General features: G+C 39.8%; 1 protein-coding gene across 8 annotated transcripts in view; it reads left to right on the forward strand.

Annotated features, from left to right (window-relative positions):
* LOC122557439 (phospholipid-transporting ATPase IH-like) overlaps nucleotides 1-15,580 on the forward strand; it is a 162,222-nt gene that overhangs the window by 54,550 nt on the left and 92,092 nt on the right. For all 8 annotated transcript variants that reach the window (XM_043705189.1, XM_043705187.1, XM_043705188.1 and 5 more), the window contains exon 7: nucleotides 1,276-1,379. In XM_043705189.1, the coding sequence (XP_043561124.1) occupies nucleotides 1,276-1,379 (104 nt within the window). The remainder of the gene's footprint in view (nucleotides 1-1,275; nucleotides 1,380-15,580) is intronic.

The following is a 15,580-nucleotide window of genomic DNA, read 5'->3' on the forward strand; positions in this document are numbered from 1 at the left end:
TGTGGGTGAAATCCTAAATCGATACTGTCAGTATTCACCCAGGTAAGGAATGTGGCTGAGTGAGATAGTGTGGAGTATCCTAATATGCTAGGGAATTTTGAGATTGTTAGAAGTAATGTTGAAGAGCATTAACATGGATAAGTCCCCGGGGCCTGTTGGTATCTAGTGAGAGAAGCAAGAGAGGAGAGTTCTGGGATCTTGACAAACATCTTGGTATCCTCATTAGCCACAGGAGAGCTCCCAGAAGACTGGCGAGCAGCTGATGTCATTTCTCTGTAGAATAAGGGAAATAGGGATAATCCAGGAAACTCTTGACCAGTGAGTCTCATATCAGTGGTAGGAAAGCTATTAGAGAGGATTCTTAAGGATAGGATTTACACTGATTCAGAAAAACCTGTCCTAATTAGGGACAGTCAGTGTGGATTTGTGAGACAGGTCATGTCTTACTACTTTGAATTTTTTGAGGAGAGGATTAAAGGGATTGATGAGGATAGAGCAGTGGATGTTGTTGACATGAACTTAGTAAGGCTTTTGACAAAATCCCTTGTGGGTGGCTTATCCAGAAGATTAAATACATGGGATCCATGGTGATCTGCATGGATTAAGAATTGATTTGCCCACAGAAGGCAGAGATTAGTGGTGGAAAGATGTTTTTCAGGCAGGAGGTTTGTGACTAGTGTTCCAAAGGGAGCTGCACTGGTCCTCTGCTGGTTGTGATATACATAATGATTTGAATGAAAATGTAGGTGCGTAGGTTAGTAAGTTTGCAGATGATATCAAGATCGGTGGAGTTGTGGATAGTGTAGAAGGTTGTCAAAGGATACGGCAAAGTACAGATCAGTTGCAGATATGGGTGGAGAAATGACATATGGAGTGTAATCTGGGTAAATGTGCTGTACTTTGGGAGATCAAATGTTCAGGAAAAGTATACACTTAATGGCAGCCTTGAACAGCATTGATGTACATAGGGATCTTTTGGGTTCAAGTCCAAAACTCCCTGAAAGTGGCCACACGAGTAGATATGGTGGTAAGGAAGGTGTATGGCATGCTTGCATTTACTGGTCAGGAATTGAGTACAAGGATCAGGATATCACATTGCAGCTTTAAGACTTTGGTCAAACCACACTGAGTGAATTCACAAGAATTGAACACAACCCCTTTGTGGGCCAAAGGGCTCATTCCTGTGCTGTTTGTCCTGTGTTCTGCAACCTGTAGTCAGAGTCTTGAGCTTAAGTTAACTGTAAATAATGAATGTGTTTTTTTATTCTCAACAAGACATACTTTACTGTGCCAGACACTAGTGCGTTCCGTACAGAGATGGAAGTTGATTCTTTGAGCGCCATCATTGAATGTGAACAACCTCAGCCTGACCTTTACAAGTAAGTTTTTTTTTGTTTGTTTGACCCCTGCTGAAAGTACGGAGTTCACTTTATCTCTGAAAAGATAAGCTGACCTATATGTTGACCATATCAACTTAACTAAAATAGTACTTGGCTTGCTGTATTGAATTACAAGGATAGCTAGAATATATTTTGCTTGCATCCCCTCTGTTTTGAGTATTATGATGTTCATAATATTAAAATGATCGGATAAGATTTGACTTGGAAAAGTTCGGGGCAAATGAAGAACATAGGAAAATATTTGTCAAACTAGATTTAAGCTATTTTGAGAATGAAATTGGGAGGTTTTTCTCACAAAAGAAAAATCTGAAAGAACACTGCCCTCATCATTCAGTGTTGAAAGCTTACAAGGATGGATTTAAATTTGGGAGGAGTATAAAGAGATGCATGGAGCTAAGGCAGATTAATCCATATAGATCATCTCTGGTATAATTGAATGGTAGTGCAAGTTCAAGAGTCTGAATGGCCACCTTATCCAATTTTCCATCAGGTCTAGGAGATTCCATCGCGTTACTTCAGTACATCAGAGAATGTTGTAGTGTATGGGCATTATGCTTTGTAACAATGATGTATTTCACAAACTGATACATCTGTAGTAATTTGGTATCACTGATCTCCTCCTCTGGCGTGTTCCTGAATTTTAAAGTGCTTTCCTTTTGAACGCATTATGAAGGTTATTATTTCTATTCAGATGTGCTTGTCTTTTTATGTTAGATGCTAATATTAAAACCATGATCACACTTGCCTATTCTATTTCAACTGCCCTCTATTTTCAGATCAGTTAGTTTAAATTGTATTAATGCAAAATCTCCAGAACTTTTTTGCACCTGTTAATTATTTTAAAAATTGAAAACATTTTAGTATTACAAGTAATTATAGAAGCAAAAGGGCAAATGGCATTCCTGAAAGAATCCAGAAAAGTTTGTTGACCATTTAAACAAAATGAACAAGCTTTTCAATCAACTTTCTGCTGTTTGGATGTTCCCAGAAGAGTGAGTGAGTGCTATCATTTCAGAAATCATAATGGTTGTTGAATTTCACAAAGGAATTACTGGAAACTATGGTGATGGTAGACATTTTGACACCACGTTGATGCGCAAACTTCATACTTTGTTTTTGTATAACTTTTTTTCACCTTTTTTTTCTATTTATGATCCCAGCTGATACTACCACTGTACATGTCAGGTTCGAGAATGAAATCTGCCACCATAGAAAACTTTCATTTGTGAAAAATTCTATACCAGCAATTCTTGGTTAGGGAATTTACCTATTTTTAAAAGCTGTCATTTAAGCTCAGTTTAGACTCTATTGATTACTCTACAGTTCAGTTAAAAATATCACAACATCAGGTTGTAGTCCAACAGGTTTATTTGGAAGCACTAGCTTTCAGCGCTGTTCCTTTATCGGGTGGCTGTAGAGTATAAGATCATAAGGCACAGAATTGATAGCATTCTGTGTCTTGCGATCTTATACTCCACAGCTACCTGATGAAGGAGCAGTGCTCCGAAAGCTAGTCCTTCCAAATAAACCTGGTGGACTACAACCTGATGTTGTGATTTTTAATTTTTGGATTTGGAGGCACTGGTGTTAGACTGATGTGTACAAAGTTCACAGTGGAAGTGGATATGATCAGTTAAGAAGAACTTAAGCCCTGCTGTACATGGGTAATTTCTCAGGATTTGAGTCTTTGTTATCTGATGGCGTCAGGGAGTAGGTTGAAACTGCTTTGCTAAAATCTTTGATGTTCATTCAGTTTGTTTTTTTAATTCTTTATGGAATAAATGTCTACTGTGTTCAAGAAACTGTAGCCTTGTGTGACTGTTTCAGTGACTTGCCACCAAAGTTAACTAGCTATACAGAACAACTTTGGTTATCTGAACAAGATCTGAAGGTCCCATTCAAGCACACTGTTTGCTCACTGACCAGACTGAATCCAGTGCCGCTGGCTGCCTGGAGGTCACCCAAGCGATGTGGAGTCCTGGATTCGCTCCCTTGGGAAATCGCTCAGAGTCCCAACTCAGACTGCACCCTCTTCTACAATCGGGCACCATCTGCAACCCTCCTGACCTCAAGTGGCTGGCTTCCTGCCACTTGAAACCCCTGCCTCTGCCCTGTCACAGACTCGTGGCAGAGAGATTGAGAGGACACTGGTGAGGAGTCTGGATGAGGGGGCCACACTGGCCTAAGCAATAACCGCCCATTGCTGTGGTGGGTTTGGGACCTCAGGAACAGTTCGTCCCTCCTGCTCTTCTCGCAACACAGCTTGTCCATAGGTCACTGACCACCAATTCATGCCAGACGCCCTGTCTGAGATCCTGATCTTTAAACTGTCGTTGACAGCCCTCAAACAGAGGCCCTGGCAGGAATGTGCGAGTGACATGCTGAAGAGAGTAGCTACCTTGTAGCAAATGGTGAAGGGAGCGTGATCAGTTATCCAAACAAAATACTCTCCGCCTATGTCATTTGGATAATCACGGTTGCACTATATCCTGCTAGTTCTACCCTGAGTAGCAATTGGCATCGATAGTGATCTTGGGATTACTATCCTTTTTTTTTTGAGGAGTTAATATTTAGCTTGTTTCTAAACTCCGTCTTCTACTTTTAGGACTTATTTTTTGTCCCTTCTTTGAACTTTTTTGTTTTATTTTAGCACCAATGTGTACCATGGCTACGAGTTGCTCACCTTCTCCCTTCCCAAACGCTGCACTGAGAAATCATGCCATCCTGGACTCTCTCTCTTAGAGAATGTTGTCCCTCGGGTCCCTTTAAATCTTTCCCCTCTCACTTCAAACCTATGCCCTCTAGTTTTGGACTCCCCTACCTTGGCAAAAAGACATCGGCTATTCACCCTATCTAACCTCCTATAAGGTCACCCCTCAGCCTCTGCTCCAGAGAAAATAACCCAGCCTATTCAGCCTCTCCCTATAATTCAAGCCCTCAAACCTCAGCAACATCTTTGTCAATCTTTTCTGCATCATTTCCAGTTTAGCAATATCTTTCTGACAGCAGGGAGACCAGAATTGAATGTAGTATTCCAAAAGTGGCCTTTTGAGGTGAAAATTTTCCATTTCAACTTAGCCCTTTCATTCCTTCCAAATACCAAATCCCTCATTTCAAGTAATCTTCCATTTGGAAGACGTCTGGATTACATCAAATATCTAAGACGAGCAAGACTTCAAATCAGAAGTTCAGGATTCAAAGATTTTAGTCGTAGACTGTTCATTTTCAGAAGACTTGGGAACTGATGATGATTACAATTAAAGTAAATCTCCCAAATATAACTTCACACTTTGATATCAATTCACAGGAAATCTAATGTCACCATCTGCGACATACTTACTTTCTTTCAGAGCAATACAACAGATAGCATAAAGTTCTACTGACTGCTTTCTTAGAGATCAGCTGATCTCTCCATCTACAAACTTTATCGCAAAATAGAATTGTGTATGTATGCATGCCAGTGTTTTCAATCTACTGCAAAGTTAGTATCCCTTCCAACAATTCAATCATGCTCCTCCCAGTCACTGCGCACAATCTTTGTATCAATTTGATGAAGCAGAGAATCCCAATCCAATCTCTTCTGCATCACAAAGATTGCCTACATGTAACTCCATAACATCGGCCATATCTACCTCAGCCTTATCAGGTGTGAAAATTATCATTTAAGCCTTCGGGTCTTTCAACAGCAATGCTTGCCTAGCCAGCCTCCAATATTCTAACTTCCTAAAGCAACCTCCTTAGTCGTTCACCTGTAGTCACAGTGGTTGATTTTCTTTTGCAAAGATGTAAAGATACAAAGATGTAAAAGGGACCTAAGGAACAACTTTTTCAAGTAGAAGGTGGTGCGTGAATGGAACGAGTTTCAGAGGAATTGGTGGAGGCTGGTACAATTACAGCATTTTTAAAAAGTATCTGGATGTGTATATGAATATGGACCAAATGCTGGTAAATGGAACTAGATTAATTTAAGATATTTGGTCAACGTAGACGAGTTGGACTGAAGGATCTGTTACTGTGCTACATAACTCTGACTCTAAACTCAAGAATTTTTGACTAGCCACTGATTAAATCTAATTGAATTGTTAAATACCATTTAACTACTACAGATTTGGAAGGAGTAGCCAACCACAATGAGGCTTTTTATTTTAATCCAAGGCAATTTTATTTGTCTAATTGCGTACAGTGTGTCAGGTAATATACTCTTATTTTTTTAAGACCATAAGACGTAGGAGTTGGAGGTAGGCTATTCAGCCCACTATTTTCAATTCCACTGTCCTACTACATTCCCCTAACACTTGTTTTCTTTAATGGTTAGAAATCTGTCCATCTTGGCCTTATTTGGAGCTTTATGCTATACATTACAGAGCTAATTCATTCAGAGCCTGGTATTCCTGTTGTCTGGAAATGTAAGAGCAGACATTTGCACCTAAGCTAAGGGGCCAGGCTTATCATGGTATTAAATGCGTGTTAATCTTTTTTTATTCCCTTTTGAAGACCATCAATAATACCCTTACTAGCATAAAATTCACTAAAGAGGAGGAAAACAACAAACTAGATGTCGCAGTAGAGCGAACAGGCAATGGGGAACTTCAAACCAGCATCTACAGGAAAACAACACATACAGACCAAATACTGAACTACAGAAGCAATCGTCCCAACACCCACAAACAGAGCTGCATTAGAACGTTATTTCAATGAGTCATCACACACACTGTACAGAGGAATCACGAAGAGCAGAGGAAAATACCTATAGAGTGTATTCAAAAAGAACGGGTACCCAATGAACACAGTCCACAGATTTCTCAGCAACAATCCCAAACAAGCAGACAGAATGTGTCCAGAAACCCTAGCCACTCTCTCCTACATCAAAGACATCTCAGAAATGACTGCCACACTACTCCGACCTCTTGGCATCGTGGTAGCCCACAACTGTTTCACTGATGAAGTTTCATGATATCCACTTGTTAGTCAGCAGCTTGTGAATTCCACTTGCGCCTTTAGATAAGACACAAAGGTGTTCAAATAAAAGCAAGATTTTCCTCCCCTTTTGATGCTGTTTTCTATATGAAACTCCAGTCCAGTTTTGAATTGATTATATTGACAATCTTAAAAGTCAATGACACAATCTGATGCTCTGGGGTATAAAACTGGGAAAATTTAATATTTGGGAGGAGAACTGCCATGCCACCAGTCTGCCTGAAAAATAGCTCTCTTAAAACTACTTTATAAATCTGTAATTTCTGATGCAGAAATTCCTATGAGGAAGATAAGAAGTCACAGGAAGATCCAAATAGATCAATTGAAAGCTGCCTGGTTGAGTGATAAGAAATGTGGTTTAGGAAATCTTAATTGGGAGTTTTTGGTAACTGATTTCATAGAAGGGAAGGTAAAAGATGGGTTAAAGTAAGTATTTTTTCATAGTTGTGAGTTAATTATTCTCTGTTACACTTTAAGAAATAAAGTAGTTAATTATTACTTTAAATAGAACTTGGCCATTCGAATATTTACAGATTACAGCTAAATATTTCTGTGTTGCTCGTTTTAAATTAGGCAGAAAAGTTAACACCGACCATCCCCACTGCTCCATGGCCGAACACTTCAACTCACCTCCCACTCCCCCAATGAAGGATATGGAGGCACTTATAGGAAGGATGTGGAGGCACTGGAACGGGTGCAGAGGAGGTTTACCAGGATGTTGCCTGGTATGGTAGGAAGATCGTATGAGGAAAGGCTGAGGCACTTGGGGTTGTTTTCATTGGAGAAAAGAAGGTTTAGGGGTGACTTGATAGAGGTGTACAAGATGATTAGGGGTTTAGATAGGGTCGACAGTGAGAATCTTTTTCCACGTATGGAGTCAGCTATTACGAGGGGGCATAGCTTTAAATTAAGGGGTAGGTATAGGACAGATGTTAGGGGTAGGTTCTTTACTCAGCGAGTCGTGAGTTCATGGAATGCCCTGCCAGTAGCAGTGGTGGACTCTCCCTCTTTTTGGGCATTTAAACGGACATTGGATAAGCATATGGAGGATAGTGGGCTAGTGTAGGTTAGATGGGCTTGGATCGGCGCAACATCGAGGGCCAAAGGGCCTGTACTGCGCTGTATTCTTCTATGTAAACCCACCAACACACTAAAGCAGCAGCTAATGAACTTGAAAGCTCCTATACAGACAACAAGCAAAACTAATATGATTTATAAAGTGTCTTTCAAGAACTGTAACAAACTCTACATTGAACAAACAGGCAGAAGACTAGCCACTCAGGATACATGAACATCAACTAGCCACTCTCACTAGGATCTTTACATACGGATGAGGAAGGACACCACATTTTGACTGGGACAACACATCCATCCTAGAACAAGCCAAACTGAGACACGTGCGAAAATTCCTAGAATCATGGCACTCCAACCGGAACAAACACATTTCCTCTGGGGGTGCTAAATGGGTTCCAAGTCAAAGTACAGGAAATGACATCACCAACCCAAGGAAACCTAAACACAAATAAAAAGCAAGCCATATCAGCAGTGTTTCACTGGACACTCTCTCACTAGTAATATTACCTAGTATGATATTGTCTAAAAATTAAAGCACCCAGGAATCGCTATCTTGTCAAAGAGGGTAATTGCAGCAGCATTTCTGGTCTAACTATACCAGTGGATGAAAAATGGTTTAGCAATAGACACAATGACAAACAATTCATGAAATCACTGGACACGCATGTGCAGTGCTTCTAGTGATATCTGGTCTTCAACTGCTCACTTCCACTGTAATTACAAATGAACACCCCCACACCAATTTGCCTCATGTCAGTCATCTCTGAGTAGGTCGAAGGGCAGTAAGGTAGATCACCTCTGTTGTGTTTTGCATAGCAGAACAGGTGCTGCTCTGGTCACCTATTTTCACTTTCTATTGCTCTCCACATTCCTAATGAGTATGTTGCACAAGAAAGTTAAAAACAAGTGTTTAACTATTTAATCCATCGAACCAGCTCTGTTCTTTGGTTGCTTTGGTCTCTTTATTTCAAATTCTGTATTCTCGCATCTATTCTTTGGTGAGAACAGGCAAACCAAACCTTATCCTTTGAGAAAACATTGTGGTAGTGTTGGAGAGTTTTGTACAGCTTTGCAAAACTCTCATGTTTGAGTGTAGTGCAAGTTAAATTTCGGTCTATTGTCATTGTGTTCTTTTCCTCTACCATTGTGATCACGTTCTAATGCATCCCACATTGGTTACACAGTTGAAATTGGAGCTGTTGGAAAACTACTACAATAAACTTGGATATCTAAAATAAATGCTTAACCTACTGGTATATCACTTTTTTTTTTCTTTCTTGTCTATTGTGACAGGTTCAAGTAGTTGAGTGTATCAAAACGTTTTTAATAAATAAATCTCCCATTCTGATATCAAAAGCTCAATTATTCTGTAACTCCTTTGCTAATAACCTCATCGTTTAAGTAAATTGAACCATTTTAATATGAGCTGTATCAGGTGGGGATCTCTTTAAATATAATTCTGATATTTATAATCAAAGTTATAATTGCACGACAAAAAACAGAAGATTTTGTTTCTGAACTCTTCCTTGCACTTTTTTTTAAGTTGGTCTAAGTGTTATGAAGATGTGGGTAAGAGTTTTGAGAGTAAAAGCTAGCAGTGACAGCACCAACTGTTCTCCATAAGACACAATGTAACACGTGCTCCAGCTACTAGGGTAGCTGATCTAATTAGAATCTGTTTTGTCCTTTTCAGGCAATCCAGGTTAAATTATAACCCAAAAAATACCAAATTAAGTTTGAATTGACAATCTTAAAAGCCAATCACACAATCTGATACTTTGGGGTCTAAGCCCAGGGAAAATTGAACACTTAGGAGGAGAACTGCCACCAGACCAAAAGCTGTAGACTACTAAACAGAACACAGAGGTACTTGTCGAGAGAAGGAATTTGCATAAAGAAATCTCAATACTGACCTTGAGAGCCAATCTACTGACAATGACAAAGAGACTGTTTGACTGCTGGCTGGTTTTAAAATTTGGATTTTTCTGTAAATCTTAATTGGGAGTTTTATCGGACTGGTGTTACAGAATGGAAGGTAAAAGATAGGTTGGAGGAAGGGCTTGTAAATAGTGGTTAGTTAATTATTCTCAGTTATCCTTAAAGAAATTAAGTTGTTTAATTTTAATTGGCACTCTAATTTTTACAGATTACTGCACATGATAAACCAGCAACACAGAAAAGATTTAAATTAAGTAGGGGGGTTTTACCCCGTGCCATAACATAAGAATCAGCAAGCCTGAAAAGAGGCTTATCTAGGTATTATCTTCGATGTTCCTTATCAACACAGTGTGAACCTATTCATTTGGGTGGCCTTGTTTTTTTTTAAAAAAAAAAAAACCTCGACTCATCGCTATCTGCAATGACTGGGAACTGTGTTCACTACAGGATTAAGGACTGATTGTGCTTCTCAAACTCACCCAGGTCATCGGAAATATCTTGGACGGATTCTGAAAAGGCCTAGAACGGTGAAGGGAATGATGCATTTATCAGAGGAAACAGACATGAATCCATTGGCCCACTTCCACTGTTTTGTTTAAGAGCGTGGGATTCTCAACAATCTTAGTTTAAGGCAGTTGCATAGAGGCTGCATTACACCAGCTGTTTCAGGCTATTGTCAGCGTACAGTGCTGTTAACTGGATCCAGTTAACTGGGATGGTCATGCATCTTTGTGCAGTCAGTCTATTGTTACTCCACTGTACAGCAATGAGAACTTAGATAATTTGGGTTTGATTTGAGGGAAATTTGAATGATGTTTTTGTTTAGATTCTGGTCATTGCATATTAAATATTCACATCAAAATGCATATGTATAGTTCATTTAATGGAATAATTCAGCTTGTATTCTCTCAAATAAGTTCTTCACAATTCTGTTTCTATCCTACCCATGTTCATGTTGAGTAGCTAGCTGCCAGTTTAGATTTGTGGTTAAGACAAATTCTATTATGTATGTAATCACCTTTCTGCATTATTAATGTATTTCATCATTGCTGTTGGTTTTTACTTTGTGGGAATATCAATTAAAGTTATTTCCATGTAACAGTTATTGATTTATCATCTAATGGATTTTTTTCATAATCCCTAATAAAATGTGTGGGTTATTTTTCTGTGCCAGTATACCCATGAAGTTCTCATTGTGTAAAAACATTAAGATTTATGTGCCACCCATGTTAACTGATCTACTGTGAGCCATCAATTGGATGTATTAAACTTGAGGTGTAGGTGGCATGAGTTACTATTTGCTGCAGTTTTGTATTTAATTAGACTTAACACCTAAGTTCAAAAGAATTAAGAATGAAGGAATCACCACTGACCAGAAGTTTAACTGGGAGTGTTGCTATTCTTGTGGCTTTCTGATGTTGCTCAGCTTCATCATCATATTCAGGGCTTGTTAAATGTGATGAAATAGTCATCACTTATCTGGTTGCCTGTAGTTAATGTATAAGACCATTGAGACCATGTATCAGACAGCTTGATTAACAGCATCAGCTATTGATCTCCATCCTACCCAGCCCCTCACACCCAGTTGCAGGAACTTTTTGACTAATGCCCTATGTACAAACTGTAGTGTCATAGTTGACTACTGTTAAGCATCATGTAGTGTAATTGCTGAAGAGCCTTCTGGGAGCTGCACTTATTATAGTCCATATATATGTTGTATGCTGGTGCTACAGTAGCTAAAGTAAATGTATGTTAATGCTGCTGAGCTATGCAGATGCTGAAGATTCAATCAGCTGTTTTATAAGTAATTTCTGTAGGCCTGTGGTTGGGGATATATGCATGATCTGAGTGTATTGGAGCAAGGGAAGAAATCGACTGTGGTTCCCTTCTCTAACATTTGTCAACTAAAACTGCATTGTAAAGTGAAACTATTTTAGACTGGACAACTGTGTTTCTCCCATGTTGAATAAACATAAAGTCCACTTCTCCAACTGGTAAGGAGACACAATACCAGCAGGGTGAGAGAATTCTCAGTCTCCTGAATGGCATTAGACGTTTTATCTAATTTTCTGTCTGGGGGGGAAATTAGGAAAAATCCAAGTAAAAAATCCTAGGTATTGAGCTGAGAGAGAAAGCTAAAACTTAACGAGAGTCATAGCATCAGAAATACTTGAAAAATAGTGAGACATACCAATTGTCTGTGTGTACAACATCTTCAGAATGCCTGAAGAATACTTAATGAGTTATTTGAAATTTTTGTTCTTGCTGTCAACAAGGAGCTACAGTAACTTAGTGGCTTGTATTACTCGACCAGTAACAGAGAGACACCAGTTCAATCCAATCTCTACTTGCCTGGGCCTCTTCAAAAGCACTTTCCAAACCTACTCATCCTTCACCTATAAGAATAATGGCAGTCAACATGGGCGAGTACCATCACCTAGTTTTGTTCCAAGTTCTGTACCATCCTGACCTGGAGCTGTAGTTACTGTTTTTAATCATTGCATTAAAATTGTAGGGTTGGGAAGAGGCTATAAATTCTGACCTTACCAGTTACAGTGCAGTTCTATAATTTTAGAAATAAAAATCAAATGCAGCATCAAATTTGATCACCAACTAAGCACGATAATGTGTTCATGGGAGCTATTCCTAATCCAGATGCGTAGAAAACTTTTATTACCATAATCTTGATCGCATAGCTCATTTTAACATCTCTTGTAGAGTACATCAAGCCACAATCCCTCATTACTGCTTGAAACTACCAACTTAATCCCCTCCAGTTCTAGAGTAGAGCTTGAACTGACCATATTCTTGTCAAATATAGAATGATTAACAAAACCAATTAACCATAGATGTCAAGAGCTTCATTGCCAAAAGGCTGGCATACATGTAAATAAATTTAAGATGCATGTGGCAAAATTAGAGTAAATTAAAAGGCCAGAACGTCAGTCACAAGTAGCAGATGAAACAAATTTATTCTGGACAGTGATGGGCATGCTTTCAGATAGGTATAAATGAGAGCAACATTGATAGACCTAAATTGGGCCTACCTGTTGGATTTACTCTGGGATAATACTCATTTAATGTTGGTATTTGCAAGCAGTCATTTATGATGCCTTATGTATACATTTTCTTTCTGGTTCATTAGGAGCCATATAATAGTGAATTCCATAAGACTTAACAATAGTCAACCCAGACATGCTTATTGTTTTAGTCATGTTCCAGTACAGAGCCAGACAGCCAAATCAAATCGCTTCTCTTCCTCCCCTCCCAATTCCTGTATTCTCAATAATCAAATTAAAGGTTCAATGACACTCAAAATTACCCCCACTGGTTCTTAATAAGACTTTTTGAATAACTGACACCAGGTGCCAAGTTTATAGCTGAAACAAAAGAATTAACAATTTATCAATATTACTTCAGCTTTAATAAAGCAATGTTAAGCAACAAGGCAGTCTAATTAATATCTATGATTTAAACCCTATCTTCTTGGATTGCCACCACTCATAGAAACATAGAAGATAGCCATGCTGGATGATTAAATAAATTGAGGGTTTGGGTAAGAAAAAGAAGGATACATATGTAAGGTATAGACAGGATAGATCAAATGAACCCTTAGAGTATAAAGGCAGTAGGAGCATACTTGGGGAAATCGGGGCAAAAAGGAGACATGGGATAGTTTTGGCAAATGGATTTAAGGAGAATCCAAAGGGTTTTTACAAATATATTAAGGACAAAAGGGTAACTAGGGAGAGAATAGGTCCCTTCAAAGATCAGCAAGGCGGCCTTTGTATAGAGCCGCAGAAATTGGAGAGATACTAAATGAGTATTTTGCATCAGTATTTACTATGGAAAAGGCTATGGAAGATAGGGGAGGAAATAGATGCTGATACCTTGCAAAATGTCCAAATTACAGAGGAGGAAGTGCTGGATGTCTTGGAATGCATAAAGGTGGATAAATCCCCAGAACCTGATCAGGTATACCCTAGAACACTGTGGGAAGCTAGAGAAGTGATTGCTGGGCCTCTTGCTGAGATATTTGTATCATCGATAGTCACAGGTGAGGTGCTGGAAGACTGGAGGTTGGATGGTGAGGACAAGCCAGGGAACTACATACCAGTGAGCCTGATGTCGGTGGTGGGCAAGTTGTTGGAGGGAATCCTGAAGGACAGGATGTACATGTATTTGGAAAGGCAAGGACTGATTCTGGATAGTCAACATCGCTTTGTGCATGGGAAGTCATGTCTCACAAACTTGATTGAGTTTTTTAAAGAAGTAATGAAGAAGATTGATGAGGGCAGAGCGGTAGGTGTGATCTATATGGACTTCAGTGAGGGGTTTGACAAGGTTCCCCATGGGAGACTGATTAGCAAGGTTAGATCTCATGGAATACAGGGAGAAATGGGCTGAGAAGTGGCAGATGGAGTTTAATTCAGATAAATGCGAGGTGCTGCATTTTGGGAAAGCAAATCTTAGCAGGACTTATACACTTAATGGTAAGGTCCTAGGGAATGTTGCTGAACAAAGAGACCTTAGAGTGCAGGTTCCTAGCTTCCTGAAGGTGGAGTCTTGGGTAGATAGGATAGTGAAGAAGGCGTATTGTATGCTTTCTTTTGGTCAGCGTATTGAGTATAGAGGTTGGGAGGTCATGTTGCAGCTGTACAGGACATTGGTTAGGCCACTGTTGGAATATTGCGTGCAGTTGTGGTCTTCCTATCGGAAAGATGTTGTGAAACTCGAATGGGTTCAAAAAAGATTTACAAGGATGTTGCCAGGGTTGGAGGATTTGAGCTCAAGGGAGAGGCTGAACAAGCTGGGGCTGATTTCCCTGGAGCTGAGGGGTGACCTTCTAGAGGTTTACAAAATTGAGAAGCATGGATAGGGTAAATGGACAAAGTCTTTTCCCTGGGGTTGGAGAGTCCAGAACTAGAGGGCATAGGTTTAGGGTGAGAGGGGAAAGATATAAAAGAGATTTAAGGGGCCAACCTTTTCACGCAGATGGTGGTGCGTGTATGGAATGAGCTGCCAGAGGAAGTGGTGAGGCTGGTTCAATTGCAATATTTTAAGAGGAATTTGGTTGGGTATATGAATAGGAAGGGTTTGGAGGGATATGGGCCGGGTGCTGGCAGGTGGGACTAGATTGGGTTGGGATATCTGGTCGGCGTGGACGGGTTGGACCGAAGGGTCTGTTTCCATGCTGCACATCTCTGACTCTATAGGAACAGGAGGCCATTCAGCCCTTTGATCCTGCTCTGCCATTCATCACAGTCATGGCTGATCGTACAACTCAATAGCCTAATCCTGCTTTCTGCACATAATATTTGATACCATTCGCCCCAAGGGCTATACCTAGCCATCCCTTGAATGCATTAATATTTTGGCATTAACTGTTTGCACTACTGCATCGCAGCACCAGGGTCCCAGTTTCGATTCCAGCCTTGGGCGACTGTCTGTGTGGGGCTTGTACATTCTCCTTGTGTCTGCGTGTGTTTCCTCCGGGTGCTCCGGTTTCCTCCCAAGGTTCAGGGATGTGCAGGTCAGGTGAATTGGCCATACTATATTGCCCATAGTGTTAGGTGCATCATTCAGAAGGGAATGGGTCTGGGTGGGCCGAAAGACCTGTTTCCACTCTGTAGGGAATCTAATCTTTTAAAAAAAAACTACTTCCTGTGGTAATGACTTCCACAGCTCACCACTCTTTGGGTGAAGGAATGTCTTCTTATCTCCACTCATGCAAAGATAAACCGATACAGTTAACAGACTTTCTTTATTAGAAAACGTGTAACTGGCCAGTCACTTAAGCAGTCTCCACAATCCATAATCTCATAAGCGTGTGGTATTGTGTCTTGCTTGGTTTTTAAAGATACTTATGCATCCAGATAGCTTCCAGTAGACTCCAAGGAGTATTAATATTTATAACTGAAATTCTATTCTTGAACTTTCAATAAATTGATAGTGAAAGGACACACCAGGGAGCAATCAGACCTCTGTCCTTCAGCTTTTGCAGGTACAATCCTTTTGACTTAAACACAGTACAAAAGCAAGTTCAAAATGGGATTTCTGTTTAATGGACTAGTTATCTCCCTCGAGACTCCACTTAAATTCAGTATCTGCCAACTGCTTGAGCATAAAGCAACTCCACAACCAAAACATCGACAAAGTTCTTTGAACAAGAATCCACCTGTACTTATTTA

Source organism: Chiloscyllium plagiosum, chromosome 15 (assembly GCF_004010195.1).
Source record: "Chiloscyllium plagiosum isolate BGI_BamShark_2017 chromosome 15, ASM401019v2, whole genome shotgun sequence".
Taxonomy (NCBI): domain Eukaryota; kingdom Metazoa; phylum Chordata; class Chondrichthyes; order Orectolobiformes; family Hemiscylliidae; genus Chiloscyllium; species Chiloscyllium plagiosum.